Below are 18,052 nucleotides of genomic sequence, written 5' to 3'. Positions count from 1 at the left end.
GACTTGCACATCTCATCATAGTTCTAATAAATAAAATATACGTGCCGAATAACCTTCTCTTGCAAACAGCGTGGTACACTCGCTTCTGAACACTCATGGAAAAGATTGCACATTTAGCAGCTCGTTTTCTTTTTGTGTTAGCAGTAGGGACAGTTTGCTTACACATCCTTCCCGCAGTCTGGCTATTTCAGCGGCTTCAATTATCTCACGAACCAGCTGCTCATTATGTTTTGCTAGCACTTTACATTGTGTGAATTGCACGGAACAAGTATTCGGCGCACAGTCTCTTACATGAATCCCCAAATGCCTGCTTTTTCTTGGCATTTGGAGATTTGGGCCAGGCCTAAACTTTACCAGAATTCATACTTTCCTCTCACACACATCAGTGGAACCGTTTGCCTCAATTAATTGTTGAATGCGCAAGTGAAAATATGTTTGCTGAACTGTTATGGCAGAACACGTAACCCCTTTCCTACTTGGGCAGCGCTGCTGCCTGTAGTATTTGGAAATAAATAAATAAATCTATAATCGACTATTCCGTACAGTTCATTGAATTTGCATTACACGTCTTGTGTTCTGAGTTGACAACTTAGTAGGCTTGCATCACCTCCCACGTGGCCGGAATGGAACCCTAGTTAGCATTCTTGCACCCTAACCACTGAACCCACCAGACTTCTAGAGTAACAGGATTATGAAAAAGAGTTCGTGTCATATTATCCTTAAAAAACAGGATGAAAGAAGCTCAAAAATTTACAGAGCGATGAGCTGGCAGTTCGTTGCCTACAACGGAGTGACAGAAGTAAAGGTATCATATTCACGGGAACCTTCAATCAGATAAAAGGTGACTAGAGGTGCAAATTTCTCGAGGAAAGACTCCGGAGGGATGTCACACGCTGTACGATATATTGAATCCCAGGGAATTATGTGCACCTTGAGATCTAGTCGTATTAATTTATATGTGACCGGATATCGAAGTGGTTCATATGTTTTTCTTCCAAAAAGGCATGAAAGCTAATATTTGGCGCACAAATCCTGAGTAATCGCGCCTGCCAAAGTACGCCGACTATATTCTTGGTTCCACGCCCATGATGACATGCTGACAAGTTCCAGAGTTTCTTGGCTTCAAATGGAGATGTTAAGGCTTATCTAGTGCGTCCATGCGAGTGGAGCGCTGGGCTTGGAATTTCTCAAAGGAGAGATTTGCTTGAGAAATGGTCCGTCATCTCCCCAAACGAAGACACCGAAGTTTTGCTGACATTGCTTTGAATCGAAGCCTGTGTTCCAAACCAGTAACTTCTCTCAAACTCTCTACTCTGCATCATAATGATGACATCAGTAAGCAGACCCCTGATCTGAAGCAGAGGAGCAGAAGGCTGTGGCGGTTGAAAGACTGGATATGGCAGTGTGGGAGTGCACTGCGCTAACCTCTCTTAATGTACATGAGGTGCTTCATTGCTTCTTAGTTTTTATTCTTTTAACGGAGTCATTTTTTTCCGGGAGACCAGTGTAACCTATGCGAAGCTTTCCCGTATGCCGCATCCTAGGATGCGTAGTCTCCGGCGCCATACTGAGCCCGTAATGAGGCATGGCGCTGGGACGCTGGGACCCAGCGGCGCTGGATTTTGCAATAAGCTTAGATACTAGGATGGTATATTGTTTGAACTCGCCCACGCGTCTATCACAATTCCTGTATTTATTGTGAGTAAAAACCGAAATAATTTTTAAAATATATTAGGTCTTGAGCTGTTTCTGGGTTGAACGTTCCAAAGCAATTCAGGCTGTACTGGACATCGTAATAGAATACTCTAAAACTTTCGATTCTCTAACCTGTACTGACATCGCGCAATACGCGGAGGGCTTGCACGTCATGCAGGCATTGCGAAATCAGAGTGTAGAGAAGCCGTATGTGAAAGTACTAGGATACATATATAGGGGCTCCACAGCAACAATTGTTCTGCATAAGCAAACAAAATACCTCTAAGTAAAGGTGTTAGGCATGGAACGCGATCTCCCCAGCACTATTCACAGCTTGCTTCGAGGAAGTATTCAGAGATTTTGAATTGGAGGAGTTAGGCATAAGGTATAGAAAGGCAATACCTCAATAATGTGCGATTCGCTGATGACATTGCCGTGCTGCGTAACTCAGGGGATGAACTGCAAAGAATTATTGATGACTTTGACAGGAAAAACAGAAAAGTAGGCTTGAAAATTAATGTGCAGAATACGGTAATGTTTAACAGCCTCGGGAAGTAACAGCAGTTTACGTTAGGTCGCGCCAAACTTGTAGTAGGCGAATATGTCTACTTAGGACAGGTAGTAACCGCAGATCCTCACCATGAAAGGGAAATAACAAGAGTAATGAGATTGGTATGGAGCGGGTTTGGCAGTTACTCGCAGAGTACGACTAGCAGCTTAGCGGTCTTAGGACAAAACAGCGCGAAACCACGGGACGGCAGCCCAACAAACCCTTTTGCAGCTTACCGGTATCGCTCAAGAGGAATGTAAACAATAGTTGCGTCTTACCTGTGGAGCTGTAACTTGGAGGCTAATGAAAAGGGTTCTGCTTAATTTGAGGACTACGGAGCGGGCTTGAGATCGAAAAATGGTTGGGGAAATGTTAAGAGATAGGAAGCGTGCAGAGTGGGTCAAAGGAATATCTCAAATTACTGACATTGTAATGGAAATCCAGAAGAAGAAATGGGCATGGGCAGGACATATAGTGCGTGGAGAAGACAACCGATGGTCGCTTACTGTAACAAATTGGATTCCAAGGAAATAAAAACATAGTAGCGGGTGGCAAAAAGTTAGGTGGGCGGATGCGATTAAGAAGTTGGCAAGACAACGGGCGTTTATCAAAATATCGATTTAGCTAGCACCGGACCGAGTGAATTGAAGGAATATTTGAAATGCCTTCACCCTGGAGAAGGTATTGTCTTACTGATGATGATGATAATTATGATAATTCCCATCAGTTTCTCAAATTGTTCCAAGTAGATGGAAATAATTGGTGTGAAATATAGGATTTTGAGTTGAAAATTTTCTTCTGTTATTAGTATACGGTGGAAGTAATTGTAACCTTATTCCATTGCCTGTATTATGTGCATTTTTAGTTCTAACCGTATTTGGAATGACAAATCTTTTCCGATACATGTTTGTAAATTTAGATGTCAGAATCTGTGTTGGGGGCTGGGACCCCTGTCAGGCTTTCACAGAGCCTTTAGTCCCTGCTTCCTCCATTAATAAACCAACTACAATATTCTAACAGAGGAGAGGATGCCCGCATTAGTCTTCCGAATATGTTTCCGCTGCCAGTGCGGTCACTGGGTTTAATCAGTATTTCACATTTGAAACAAGTGAAAGGATTGCCATCATTTTCTGCATCTCTTGTTCGCTTAAAGTAATCGTCTACCGCTTGCGACACGTGGATACAGCACAGTCTTTGCTTCTCATATATCCCTTGTTCATGTCTGGGACCATGAGTATTCTCATTCTCCTTGAAAACAATAGAGGCTCGGTTTGTGGTGATAGAATAAGTACCGATAAGAACAGTTCATAAAACCGGAATATTCTATTGCTTTAAGTGAATGCCGCTGATATCAAACGCGAATTTTCTCACTGTGGAGCTCTTACAGTGCTGCCCGTTCCTCTGCAGAAGGGCCTACATTCCTACCAATGAATTACACGGTCACAGCCAGCACTTCAGAGCCTGTCACCTTGCAAGTACAGGCTGGACCGGGTTTCCGCGGGCTGCCACGAGTGTCGTCCTGGGTCAAAGTGAACGCAGCGGGACGTGCAGCTGAAAGTATTTCAAGAACGGGATCCGACAGCAGCTGGAGCACCACCAGAGTGGGAGTCGAACACAGTGGAGTGTACGTGGCTAATGGCCCAACGACCAGGTCACCAGGCAAGAACAGAGCAATCATCAGACTCATTGTCCGCAGTAAGTTGCTCGTTCCTGTGACACTAGTAACGCGGTGTGCCAGAGACAATCAGTTGCTCAATTGCAGATGACGGAGAGAAAGAATTAAATGTAGAGGTGGATGTTAAATTATATCCTCATAGAACGCATAGTAACCTTATACAGTCAGTTTTTTTCACGCTATTCTCTCTTCTATTCTAGCCTGGTTAGCTTTAATTATTTAAGTAAAATTAACGTGCATTTTACCGCGTCGCAATGGCTCAATATGCAGAATGAATATGTAGAAGACTAAGATAATGTTCAGCAACGTAGGGATAAACAGCAGTTTGCAATAGGCAGAGAAGCACGGTAAGTCGTTGGTGAATATGTCTACCTTGAACTGGTAGTAACCGGTGATCCGGATCATGAAAGGGGAGTAACTACGAGAATATGATTGGGATGGAGACATTTGGCAAGTACTCGCAGATTTTGACTAGCAGGTTACCGGTGTCGGAAAAGAGGAACGTACATAACAGTGGCATCTCACCTATGGGGCCGAAACGTGGAGGCTAAAGAAAAGGCCTCTGCCTAAGTTGAGGGCAACGCAGAGGAGTATGGAGCGCAAAATGGTAGGTTTATAGTTAAGAAATAGGAAGTAATAGGAAATAGTTGGTAAGAGAAATAACTCGAGTAAATGCATTCCAGTGGAAATCATGAAAAAGAAATGGACATGGGCAGGGCATGTAGTGCGAAAAGAAGATGACTGATGGTCACTTAAGGTAACATGTTTGATTCCAAGGGAAGGAAAGCGTAGCAGGCGAGCTGCGACAGTAAGCTAAGTGGGCAGATGTGGTTAAGAAGTTCGCAGAGGTCAAGTGGATGCAGCTAGCACAGGACCGGGCTAATTGAAGAAATATGAGAGAGGCCTTCGGCCTGCAGTATGTATAGTCCGGATGATGATGATGATGATAGCTCACGAATCTCATGTACAATGTGGTAAGAGGGCAGTGAAATTGGGCTTTTTTTCAACATTTGCAAGAAGCTTCGCGACGTTATTCCCCTAACCTCTTACTTTTTGCTAAGATATCAGAGGAGACGTCCACGACGTTCCCAGCGCTTGTTTTAGCGAGCATAGTTTACTATTCTATGTACCTGGAAGGAGCCTCAAAGAAAGCTTCAGAATTATTGCTCCTAGGGCCTTCGATCGCCTAGCTCACTTTTTGGCGTTTATCAAAATATCCGTGCTTCACCGCATGCACGCTTTAGTGAAGCATTTCTTAGCTTGAAATATATGTTTATTTTCGTTGATCCCAGTACAGCTAAGATCATGTTTCAGTGTGAAATATCGCCTAAAACTATGTTAGTGACATGTAGTGTTGCGCGTTTTTATCGAGTTGTGTATGCTGCTCCCGCGCTTCCCACTTGGGAGGTGGCGCGACCCTTGTGTGGGGACGGCGCACCAGGATTGTGTTTATACGTCTGCAAGACAACGACAGATGGCAATTCATTTCAAATATAATTTCTGCTAAGTCCATGTGGAGTTACAAAGAGCACAACAAGTCAATACTAGCCGGTCATTTTACTCAAATAAGAGTCTCCGTATGCGTTGCTTTAGGGCTAGGTGGAAGAAGAAAAGATACAAAAAGAAGCACAGCATGAAAAAAAAACAAGATATCTTGGGTACGTAAAACATATGTCACGAGCATTCCAAAGAAAATCAAACAAGAGTTGCGAGGGGAGCCTCAGCTTGCAAGAAAACACTTCCATAAGAGGACTTGTTAAAGGGCAGAGATTCGGGCTAGTTTGTTTAGAGTTTTCATTGATATTACAAGATGATATTGTTTATTCAGACAATAAGACAGATATAACTAGAATAGGGAGATGAACTCTGCCTTATGGGACACAACACATTGCTCTGAACAAGCAACAGAAGCAGCAACATACGTTCTCGTTATGTAGAGGGCTCATATTGTTACGAGTGTAGCCGAAGATGTAGCTAGACGACAAGGATTTTTAGACGCTGTGTGGAAGAACGACGGTGCCGAATCTCCTGTGTGCAGGGGTAACAGTTTGGTGAAGTGTGGGGTTTGAAACTATCCCGGGCCCACAACCGAAGTGGCCGCCAGCTTGATTTCTTAACTTGAAGGAGGCCTTCAAGTTAAAGAATCAAGCCTTCAGAAACCGGGTTCGCGAGACATGGTCTCGCCCTATGAGTGACAAATCCAGCCTCTTTTAAAAATGGCGGTTTATTCCGGATAAACGAAAGAGCATTCAATAAAAAGAAACAGCATCGGGTAAACAGAACAAGGGCTGGGCTTTATCGCGGCAATACAAAACACAATGCGGCGCCAATAGGGCGAGTGATAGGGCCAAAGCACTAACGGCTGCACAAGAAAGATTGCTCCTCGCGTGGCAGAAACTCACGCAAATACGCCTAAGCCATCCTCGCAGGCATTGCTTCCGTCTTACTCGCGCAGGTCTAGGTTCCGTCATCCGTGCACACTGTGCTGGCCCATGACGCTCGCTGGCCGCTCCTCGCTGGCTTCCCGCCAGGCGAAAGCCGCGAGCCTTCCTATCGACACGCTAATCTAGATTTCATTGCTAATTTAAACAGCGCGAACAGGAAGGAACAGGACAAGATAAAAGGAAGCCACAGTACAAGCGCTGACTCACAACTCAGTCTAAGCGTTTACTACAAGGCCCAGATAAAAACAAATATGTTGAAAAGAAAGCAGTCACATGAAACAACCCCAGGCTTCACCTGCTGCGGGGCCGTGCACTAGGATAATCACTTGCAGGTGCGCGTCTTTGCATGCCGTCGCCACCCGCCTGTTTGCTTCTTGTATTGTGGACGCGGTCCCCCTTCTGCAAGCGTGCCGCGTGCGGGGAAAGCCGACCGGACCGTCGGCGCCGGATTTGCGGGACCGTTTTAGCCCGAAGGTCATTCATAGGAACAGGAGCAGCGATGCATGTATGGCACCCTTCGTACTGTCCAGTAGCGAGCATCGAAATGACTTTTAAGCCTTTTTTTTTACACTGTGACTGAGCAGTGCGAAAGGCAGTCTCGTTTATCCTGTCTGCAGATGCGACAAAGAGCGCCCGAAGAAGCACTCAGGATTCGACTCGGGCATTGTTCTCAGAGCGGGCAAGCCAGAAGCTCCCCTTTAATCCGGCGCCAGGCCTTCAGTATGGCGGCTGGTTGATCTTTCCTATTCCATGTCGTTGCTCGTAGTGGTAAACACGGGTGGCGCAGGGCAATGCACTGTGGAAAAGATTTAGCCAGCAGCGGCAGCGTGGATGGGGCGGCGGTGTGCGGGAGACAAGTGGGAAGAAAGTCTCCCGCGAGGAGAGGGTTCGACACCCTCACAGGGGAAAGAGTTTCACCGTGCTTTGTTTGTTGTAATTTGTATTGCTAGTGGGGCCCTGGGTTAGAGGCTAACGCCAACCCACGGGGATGTGTCCATCTAGCATATTTCCGTATTGGACAGTTGATGTGTGGGGCTGGCCTCTGAAAATGACCGCCCGCATTTCTTTGTTTTGTGAAGGTGTAAAATGAGACGGGATCCAAGAGAGTTCAGTCCAGTCTCAGCTCCATGCGTAGGCACGAAACGCGGCTGTTCTGCTCAGGCTCTAACCAGTTAGGTCGAAGAGTAAAGTAGCGCAGAGTGTTCTTTTTGTAAATTCAGTTCAACTTCCAGTTTTACTCTCTGTATATATATGTCATGCTGTAAATATATACTCTACCATCATCACCTTCAAGTACGCCTCCTGGTCTTCCCTACGCCGAACTACATAACAGGAAGAGTTTAAAGAACCTTCCGAACAGGAACGAACGACATATATTCTACTCCTGCTTCACAAAAAGTCGCTCAAAAAAAAATCTCTGCTTGAAAGAGCGAGAGAAGTCTTGGTGACACACGTACTGTTCCTGGAAATAAAGTATGCTTCAACTATCGCTCTCGTCATCGTTTCTTTGTGGCGATACAAAATCCTAACCAGGCCAAACATGGAAGTACACTTCTTTTCCTTCTTCATAGTTTCACAGAAATGGCAATGTGAGACCAGAAACGTTTTGTCCTTGCCACTTTCCAAGTTGTTCCGGTGTTCCAGTAGTCTTTTGTTTATACAGCGTCCTGTTTGTCCTATATAACAGGCTCCACAAGAGAGTGGAAACCTGTACACAACACCAGTCTTGCATCTAACAAATGGGTCTCTATGTTTCAACCCACATTCTTGCTTCTTCGATTCTCTTTCCCTTTGAATAGCCGGGCAACTCCTCTTCATGTTGAGCGGGGCATTCAATGCGACATCAACACTATGCCTCTTGGCTACATTTTTGAGGCCATGTGAAATTATGTGCACATGCGGTACCACCGAAACCTTCCTCTTCTTCTCACCCATGCTGGGCAGGAATTTCTGTCTGAGCGTTCTTTTAAGGGTCTTCAGTAACCGGCAACTGGCCTCATTAATAACCGACTCCCGATAGCCGGCCTTTGCAATTTTGCTACCCATGCCGTGGTAGCAAGATTTCTTCCACGCGCTTAACAAGCATGTGTTGATCATCCCATTCTTCACTAATTTGGAATGCCCCGAATTGGAACTTAGCAAGGGCTTTACCGATCTCGGGTTGTATTTCCAACAAACATGATCCTCAACGAATGGATCAATAAATCTAAAACTAGAATTTACTGTTGAAGAACCATTTGACGATCGGTTACAGTTTTTAGATTTATGCAAAAACGCCTGGCGCATCATTAGAAAGCATAAAATAAGACAAAGAAATTAAGCGTGCACAAAATATCAGCAAAAAGCAACACAAAACACATTTCATAGAAAAACACAGTCTTTGACCACTCAAAACAGGTCAACGTTTCATGGAGCGAACGAGATAAAGCAGCAACGAAAGCATGGATAAATCTATAATGTAGCACCTTTGCAGCATGCGCATAATGCAGCATGGAAGTTATTCAAAAGTTAATCAATGAAGTTATTCAACGTTTGCAGCATGGAAGTTATTCAAAACTTGGGCAACGAGTTTGCTAAGCTACATGTACCATATATTGCGCGACTGTGTCTGCTAGGGTAAAATTGTACATTTAGCGAACATGTTGACGTGTCACGCAAGTAATTCTCATTTTGTTTTATGCCCTCCTTAATATCTTTCCGCCAGCCTAAAATTATAAATTTCCGATACTTTTACGGCATTCAATCGGCGGAATAAATTGGATATATGTTCGTTTCAGAACCGACGTTTAGTATTGCAGACAGAGCCTTCTTCTGTAAAACATAAATCTTAATTTTTGTTGGTAACTGTATAGTTGTTCCCCAAACTAAGTGCGCATAGTTTACTTCGGACACTAACACTGAATTACAGAGGAGATTTTCAATGCACATATTTCAAGGGATAGCTGAAAAACTGCTGTAGGCAGTAAAGACGAAGCCAACAAAGCTGATAGTTAAAATGGAAAAAAAGAAAGATCAAATTCATGCCTTACGTGCACACGCTTTCACACAACATAAAAAAGGTCGCCAATCGTTAAGGTGTTCAAGGGTTTTTTCCGCTTCACGTAAATTTGCCAGTTTGTGCAGGAAAATTAGTAATAAGGAAAAAGCACCGTGCACAGTGAACCACGAGACGAAGTTTGTATACCCTTTGCAATGCAAGTTGTGTATTGCATTCAATTATCATGCGGGATTATGTACTTTGGACAGGCAGGTCGGTGCTTAAATGCCCGACTTCGTGAGCCGATGAGGGGGCCAATTTGCCAGAACAGTGCCGGAAGCATAAATGCAGGCCGTTGCTTAAGGAAACCGTCATTCTGGGGCACGGTAAAACAAAGAGCCAACGCGAACTCCTGGAAGAATTTCACATTATTATAAAGATGAGAATTGTGTCAGCGAAACATCTGTGACCTGGTGTGATATAACATTTAAGTTCCTAAGCTCTTTACAGCGCACATAGATAGCGTGCTGTTACGGTAATTTTTCTCGTGAATATTATTATTTATTTTCTCTTGCCACATGTGCATGCGTATATATGAAGGGTATATATGAATGTCAAATTCTTACCGGCGTTATGTTGTGCGCCTTTCTTTCTGTCTGCGTTTTTCCGCTGGTTTCAATCTTTATCAATAAGTACCAGCTCTCCACTCTACCGTACTATACAGGAGAAGTTTAACTTTGCATCGAAGTATGTGACGATGCCGGTTAATGATACCTGTGATGCGAGAAAGCTTACGAATGACAGCGTTATCATGATTGTCCCAGCTTAGCTGGCTGTTGAAATGTAGGCCTAGTATATTAATATTGTATACAACCTCTATCGTTGTAAAACCTAGCTTAACATCGCATGGTATGGTACTTTTTTATTTTGTTTGTTTGACAATAATGGCCTTTGTATTAGTTACATTACTTTCTAACTGAATATCATGGAACCATGGACGGACTGCACTTAATTTGCCTCGTTTATCACATATTTACATGCGCTTCATGAGAAGAACAATGAGACGACATCTGCATACGTAACACACTTCGGATGTAGGCATTTATTAACGATGACATTTATATAGTATCAGTTAAAAAGAAGGGGTCCAAGAATGCTTCCCTGATTTACGCCGGTTGTTACTTTTTACTGAGGATCGACAGCTATTAATACTAACAAAGCTGTGCCAGTGATATGACGCAAGAAACATATGAACACTGCCCCTGATGCCGTAGTTGGACAGTTTTGCCAAGAGTATGTTATGACTAATACAGTCGAAGTCCTGCGAAAAATCAACAGAAACACTAAGACAATTTTCTTTTCCTGGAAACATTGCAAGATGTACTCTCTTCGACTTAGTAATGCTGTCTCGGTAGATTTTTGTTTGATGAAACCAAACTGCGTATCTGTTATTATTTGGTGTGTGTCACAAAATCAAGATATTAGGGTGTGGATTATTTTTTTCCGGTCCTTCAGAAAAGAGTGGCAGCACAAAAAGTGGCCTGTAATTTGAAACACAAAGCTTTTCGTGCTTATTATACAAATGTGTCACTTTAGCAATTTGCAAGCGCCGTGGGAACACTCCGCATTCAAAATATAAATCAAACATATGAACTAAAATTAGAGATAGAATACTTACACATGCTTCACAGGTCGTATCTGTAAATCATCCGCATCGTGGCATCTACTGTTCTTCACGTTCATAACTGCAGTGAATACTTGAGAACAAGTTGTTGTACTCAGATGCATGGAATCGCTACTTTGCCTGGTAGCAGCTTAGTTCAGCGGAAAACGTAGCGTTAAGACACAACTAGACAGAGACGAGGACAGGACAGAGCTACAACTTACAACTAAATGGAATCGTGGATAACAGAGTCATATGATTGATATGTTTGACGAACTTCACATGTATTGGGTGATGAAACATTCATTAAGCGACTCTACTAGTTCCTGCTCTTTTTCACTCTGTCCCTGATGAAGAACTTCATGAAGTGTGCGTAAACTCCATAACTTTGGGGAATGACCGTGGCATGATTCAGATTTTCCGTAACAACTTGAATCCCTAGCACACCTTAACTTAACGACAAAAGGGTGGAAATTTCGGCTGGTTGGTGCATGATCTGAGGCTAAAAACAGCGCTAACAGAGACGAAGCCAAAAAAGAGACGCGACGCTGACTAACAACCATGCTTTATTGCACGTTCGTCGGTTAAATACGAATGTGCAATAAAGCATGGCTTTAGTCAGCGTTTTTAGCCTCATATCTCTGAACGGTTTTTACCTTGCTAATAGTTCGAGATAGCGTGTAATAATGAAGCCTTGGTACATTTTGTTTTACATTCTATCCACTCGATAAATTGTGACGTCAACCACTCTGCGCCTTTTCAGAGGTGCTTCGTACGTCCTGTACGGAAAACGTTCTGTGTAAAACGCTGTCATAAATGGTGTCCACGTCTGCCATAGAGAGTACGTCAGACCAGCTCATATCTGAAACAGCCTGTCTGAAAGAAGCAAGGCTTTTCTCAGTTATCGTGTGATAACAGCAAGCACGTGCTGCTTTTTCCTGAATACGTGCTTTCACCCCTAGCAGAATAGGGAAATGGTGACTAAGGTCGTAAAGAAAGACAGCGTACACAATGCTCTTTTCATCAAATTTGTAAGAAAAAGATCAATGAGGGATTATGTAAGAATAGAAACTTTTGTAGGTGTTCCAATTGTGTGTGCCATTTGCGGAGAGCAGCAAAATAAATATTTTTCTGTGGTGCTATAGGAAAACAGGCTTACATTGAAGTCTCCTCCTAGAACGACACTGAGATTACTGGTGTCTAAACAATTAAAATATATGTCAACGAAGGAAAAGCTTTCTGCAGTATGGCCATCAGGAGGGCGATAACAAACCGGTACTCAGTCATAATCTATGAACTTTTTTTACCAAAGCACAAACAACGCTACCTAGATTTAAGGATCTCTTCATGGTGAAGGAGTTGTACCCGGTCATATTAATTACTTCTGCATCACAGGAGTAACAGGTTTTTATAATCATAAACACCTAAATATTGTTACGGGGAATATCCCTTGCTACCTTGTCCCCTCTCACAGACTGCACCATTTGTTCACTCACTCCTGGCCCACATTCAAGCGTCCTTCCAACACCCGTACTCCCCACCACAATTACCGACCCTATTTCCGCAATGATTGCCTCTGACCTCAGCCCCGAACACGCTCAGGACCTGCACAACCTTTTGTTACCCTTCTCCGACATTTTTGACTTTGCTGCCGGTTCTCTGGGCCACACATTAGTTGTGACTCACCGCATTGACACCGGCGATGCAAAACCTGTACATCGGAGGCCTTATCGTGTGTCCCTTTCTGAGCGCCAAGGCATCCAGCAGGGGGTCGACAAGATGTTGGGCAACGATATCATCGAACCTTCGAACAGCCCCTGGGCATCTCCTGTCGTGCTCGTTAGAAAGAAAGACAACAGTTGGCGCTTTTGCGTCGACTATCGACATCTCAACAAGATTACAAGGAAAGATGTTTACCCGCTGCCGCGAATAGACGATGCCTTGGACTGCTTACGTGGAGCCGACTACTTTTCCTCCATCGACCTTCGTAGTGGCTACTGGCAGATCTCTGTCGACGAACAAGACCGCGAGAAGACAGCTTTTGTCACACCCGACGGACTTTACCAATTTAAGGTTATGCCTTTTGGACTTTGCAACGCCCCTCCTACGTTTGAACGAATGATGGACTCCTTACTCCGCAGCTTCAAATGGACGACTTGTCTATGTTACTTGGATGACGTGATTGTCTTCTCGTCCTCGTTCGAAAGCCATCTTCGTCGCCTTTCTTCCATCTTGGCACTTTTCCGCCGTGCCGGACTTCAGCTGAACTCAAAGAAGTGCAGTTTTGGTCGTCGCGAACTTAAAGTCCTTGACCATTTGGTGAATGCCACCGGCGTGCAACCCGATCCCGACAAAGTTCGCGCTGTCAGTGCTTTTCCATCTCCCCGTTCACCCCGTGATGTCCGCAGCTTTATAGGACTCTGCTCTTATTTTCCCCGGTTCGTCCCAAACTTTGCCGCTGTTGCTCGTCCTCTCACCAATCTGCTGAAGAAAGGCGTTCCTTTCTCATGGGGACCAGAGCAGGCTAACGCATTCTCCACCCTCATCGCTATTCTCACCAATCCTCCTGTGTTGGCCCATTTCAACCCGTCTGCCCCGACGGAACTTCGCACCGACGCCAGTGGCCACGGGATTGGTGCCATTCTTGCACAGCGACAACGCGGCCAACACTGCGTGATTGCATACGCCAGTCGTCTCCTGTCATCAGCGGAACAGAACTATTCTATCCGAACCGTACTCCTAGTTCTCGTCTCTCCGGTAAACCTCGATTGCCGCCCTTCAGCACAGTATATCTCTCATTAGGCAAGGTAGGTTGCTGGTCGAGTTTGTAGAGCATAACGCAAAACATCGGAGGACAAGAAAAAGGTAGACACACAATTGCGCCGACTAACAACTTTTATTCCGAAAACAGCCGAACCGCGGCTTATGCGCAGCCAGAAGAACGAGTTACAGATTCTTTTGTATGCCCGTAATGAATTTCTGCCTCCTTGTACGCTCCCCTCTCGCACGTCTTAACTTCTGCCAACGTATTTTTTAGGCCTTTATTTGCCTTTGTCCTTAGGGTTTGCTCCTGTTCTCGGTGTGTTCTCGATGGTTTCTGACGTGTCTTTTGTCATAAATATTTCTAGCGTCTTTTTTCCTAGTCACGGTTTTATTTGCAGTGTTCTGTTCACTTGCCGCATAACTGTCGCTATGGTGTTTGTTTTAGTGCCTTCATTCTGTCGAGGTTTTTGTCATTCTTTTAACCGCGTTGGTTTTTGGCTTTTCATTCATTCATTTTTTTACCTCTAAGTTTACTAAGTATTTTAGTCGCGGTGCCTCTTGACTGCTCTTGCGCTAAGCCGCGTTGCTGCAGTTTTTAACGTTTTCTCGTTTTGTTCTTTCTTTGTCTTCATTTAGCTGAGTTGGTCGTTGGCCTTTCATCTACATCTTTTACACGCGTTTTATATACGCCATCAGCTGTTTTTACTTTTGTTTTGCTTTTTGGTGTGTTTTTTTTCATCTTCTGTTATCCATCTGTTTGCTTTCTGGCAGCGTCTCTTCTTGGTTGGTGTTGATAAGCTAGTTATGGCTTTTGTTTGGCGGATGCCGTAACTAGTTTTTTGAGATGGGCGCATGCGGATCAATTCCTCGTTCTTCTGGCTGTACATAAGGCGCGCGTCCGCTGTTTTCGAAATAAAAGTTATTAGTCAGCGCAGTTGTGTTTTCTGCTTTTTCTTGTCCTTCGTCTGCTCGCGCTTTTTTGCGGTATGTTTCATTGCACCTCCTAACTTCACTAAGCCATGTGATGTCTCATTTCATAGCCGCTAGTTCTTCGAAAAGCACTCCCATCTAGCTTCACTAGCCAAGGTTCTAGAGTTTAACGTTGCAACTGTCAGTTTCCAATTGATGCCTCTTCGGAGCCAGATTTTTAGCGCCTTTTTTTTTGCGTTAAAAGTCTGTCCACCGCCGTGGTCAGTTGCTTCGCAGCCGCTTGGGACTGAGGGCCAGTTGTTTGTTGAAGTATTCATAGGATATTGCGAGAAATTACTACACCAGTGTGGCCAAATCCTGTTCTGATAAGGGAGTGCGTTTTGCTGCGTTCACCAGCATTAGGTCGCACCCCGAACTTTATGCATTCCACCGACACGCGAATTTCTTTCTTTATATATATTTTAAATTCGGTGGAGCATTCCGCGGCTTAGGCATTGGAATCACGGTCGTCTTGCAGGCGAGGCAGGTGCTGTACCTCTACGCCAACTCTACAATGGCGGTATAAACGCATTTATAGCGAGTTGGTACGAATTCATTTTGTAGTGCCGCCACAAGAACTTGAGTGCTTCTTCGTCTCAGTCCTTGTTCTTGTGGTGCCAGAACAAAGCGAATACTTAAAGGTAGCCCTTGAATATTTTCTATTTTCATGCCGCCCTGATGTAGGCCCCACGCGGAGCGGCAACAGTTTGTGAGACGCCGTATACTGCGTGCACGTAATGCTAAAACCCTCTATTTATTCTCCCGCTCGGGCAGTGTATTGCGCGCTCTAAATTGGGGTGGCGTTAAACTTCGCGCATATTTCTAGCGCGATACGGAGAACGTTTCAAAGCTACCTAATGTCGCATCTTTTGTTGTGTTTCTGCCGTCGCTTCTTTGTGTTTATTGACAAAGGCAATGCGTGCTCGATATCGTCACGTGCTTTGCCCTTACGTCCTAGCCCCTTTCCATCTTCAGCTATAAATATCAGCGCTGAATAAATCAAGATGCTCGTACTTCTGACTACCCATTCTTCTCGCCCCGCATGGGGTGATACATGGTGTCAGAAGTCGAATGCAGTGAGTGAAGGAAAGGTTCCAGGGCCAGCCGAACTGAGGACCGCCGCCTTTACCACTATGTATGACAGCTGATGGAGCAAGAAACTGGAAGCTGTTTTGGCAGAAGTTCAAATTTTTTCTTCAAGCCCCGGCGCGCACGGACTAGCCAAGATTGGAGACGGCAAAAACGGCCCTACCTCTCAGCGTGGCAGGAGAGGCGTGCCATCAGCTAGCGAGGTGTTTCAGAAGGCCTAAACGAAGTTTTTTATGATTTGCCACGCGTACAGGTGTACGGGGATGATGTACTAATTTCAGGTGCCACAAAGGCAGAACACCGCGCAACGCTGCGTGATGCACTGAAAGCAACAGAAAAAGCCAGCCTAACGTTTGATGCACCCAAATCACGGTTCGGCGTGCAAGAAGTTCTGTTCCGGGGTGGCATCATAAGCCACAATGTCATCAGGTCTAACCCTAATGTCGTGGATGGTCTTCTGAAAATAGCAAAGCCTAAAGATAAACTGGCAGTACAAAGGCTACTGTGGGACAAAACTATGTAGAATGACAAATACCTTCCCTTTAAGGAAGCACAAAGCAGCACAGGAGGAAATTTGTTGATTGCAGACAAGGTGTTGTTTACTCCCTGCCACAGTCTTGTGGTGAAGTTTATGTAGGCCAGTGTCACGACATCGGCGCACAGCGCAGCGCGTGGCCTTGTACGCATCGGGTTCTCCCTCCTCATCCCCCGGTAGCGACGGTGACTCAGCCGGCCGAAAGGTGTCCGTCTTCTTCCGAAGTTTCGGCCGCGCCTAATTAATGACGACGAGCGGCTCCGCGGGAGGAAGAGAGGACGCTCACATGAGCAAAGCTATGTGTATGTGCAGGCCGGCTTTGGCGCCTTGTAACTGACAGACGCGGCGCGCCCTATTTATTGAAGTCGCGTCGCGTTTTCGAGTCAGCCAGTGTTTGAGCTGGTATTGCGGCGAGTTCGCAAGTGCTACTGCTCGGCTCCCGGAGTTCACCCGCTGCTGGCAGGTCCACAGGTCTGCGATGTTTGTCTTACATGGCGGCCACATCGTGACTCTCCAGGCGTCGGTCCGCGGCAGTGCCCAGTGAAAAATTTGGTGTTTGTTTGTCGGACTCTCTCGTGTATTGTTCAGTGTTGAAACCCCTCTGTGTTATTAACTCTTTAGTTGCATGCTTAACATGGTCCTTCTGTGAACCTCTGGTCGGTGTATTTTAAGTGACCGTGTGAATTTCTCAGTTACGCATCTTGCTGTGTAAAAGTCGGTTTTTGTTTGTTACTTCTGACTCTGATCCTTAATATAGCTTGAACCGGCGAAAGCTGGGCACCAAACGGCCGCCCCCTTCTGTCACTACAAAGTAGCTGACTTGCAGCTGAGCTTGCCACGCAAGTCGAGAGCATCTCCTTTGAGACCGGGACGGCTACCCCCTTCACTCCAAGGGTGTCTGGGAGTGTGCGCATCATTAGTGGCGCATCGTTAATAACCTATAATTAATAACGGGTGACAGGCAGACAGGAAAGCGTCTAAATGACAGACTACAAGAACCCAACAGCAACCCAGAAAATAGTAAAGGTAATCTATTTCACCACCGTGTAGGGTGCAAAACAGAAGTATGTACTCCAGATATCATAGAATGTCAAGTCATTCAGAAGGAAAAATATTTGAGTGTTATGGTTCATCACCACACAAAGGAAATCGCAAAAAATGACCAAGGTAAGACATTAACAGAAACAGCTGGAAACAGCTAACAACAGATATCATGGAAGCAAGACACTTAAAAGGCTCATAAAGCAAATGTGTCAGTATGCCATCTGTATCACTATCAAAGAAACAATTGCCATTTCTTGATGGCGCGAACAAAAACTAGAATCCGTGGCACTGGTGATTGCAATGTGATAGGATTGAGAGATGCCTTCTGATGCACTCATCATCAGCCGCACTATACCCACCGCAGGGCGAAGGCCTCTCCTAATTTCCTGCAATTAACCTTCGTCCCCTTGACCACCGCGGGTTTCTTTATCTCATCAACCAACCTAATTTTCTGCCGCCCCCTGCTACCCTTCTTATCTTTTGGAATCCAGTTGATCACAATTAGAGACCACCGGTTATCCTCTCTTCAAACTAAATGTACTGTCCATGACCATTTCCTGTTAATTTTGACTAGAATGTTGGTACCTTGAGTTATTTCTCTGGCCCACTTTGCACGCTTCCTATCTATTAGAGTTACGGCTACCATTT

The 18,052-nt window shown here is 44.9% G+C and overlaps 1 protein-coding gene across 4 annotated transcripts in view; it reads left to right on the top strand.

Annotated features, from left to right (window-relative positions):
- LOC146180432 (receptor-type tyrosine-protein phosphatase T-like) overlaps positions 1-18,052 on the top strand; it is a 680,195-nt gene that overhangs the window by 245,415 nt on the left and 416,728 nt on the right. For all 4 annotated transcript variants that reach the window (XM_084576027.1, XM_084576026.1, XM_084576025.1 and 1 more), the window contains one exon: positions 3,653-3,940. In XM_084576027.1, the coding sequence (XP_084432153.1) occupies positions 3,653-3,940 (288 nt within the window). The remainder of the gene's footprint in view (positions 1-3,652; positions 3,941-18,052) is intronic.

Source organism: Amblyomma maculatum, chromosome 8 (genome assembly GCF_055883805.1).
Source record: "Amblyomma maculatum isolate TAMU_Amacu chromosome 8, ASM5588380v1, whole genome shotgun sequence".
Classification (NCBI taxonomy): Eukaryota; Metazoa; Arthropoda; class Arachnida; order Ixodida; family Ixodidae; genus Amblyomma; species Amblyomma maculatum.
This window is presented reverse-complemented; position numbering and strand designations above follow the sequence as displayed.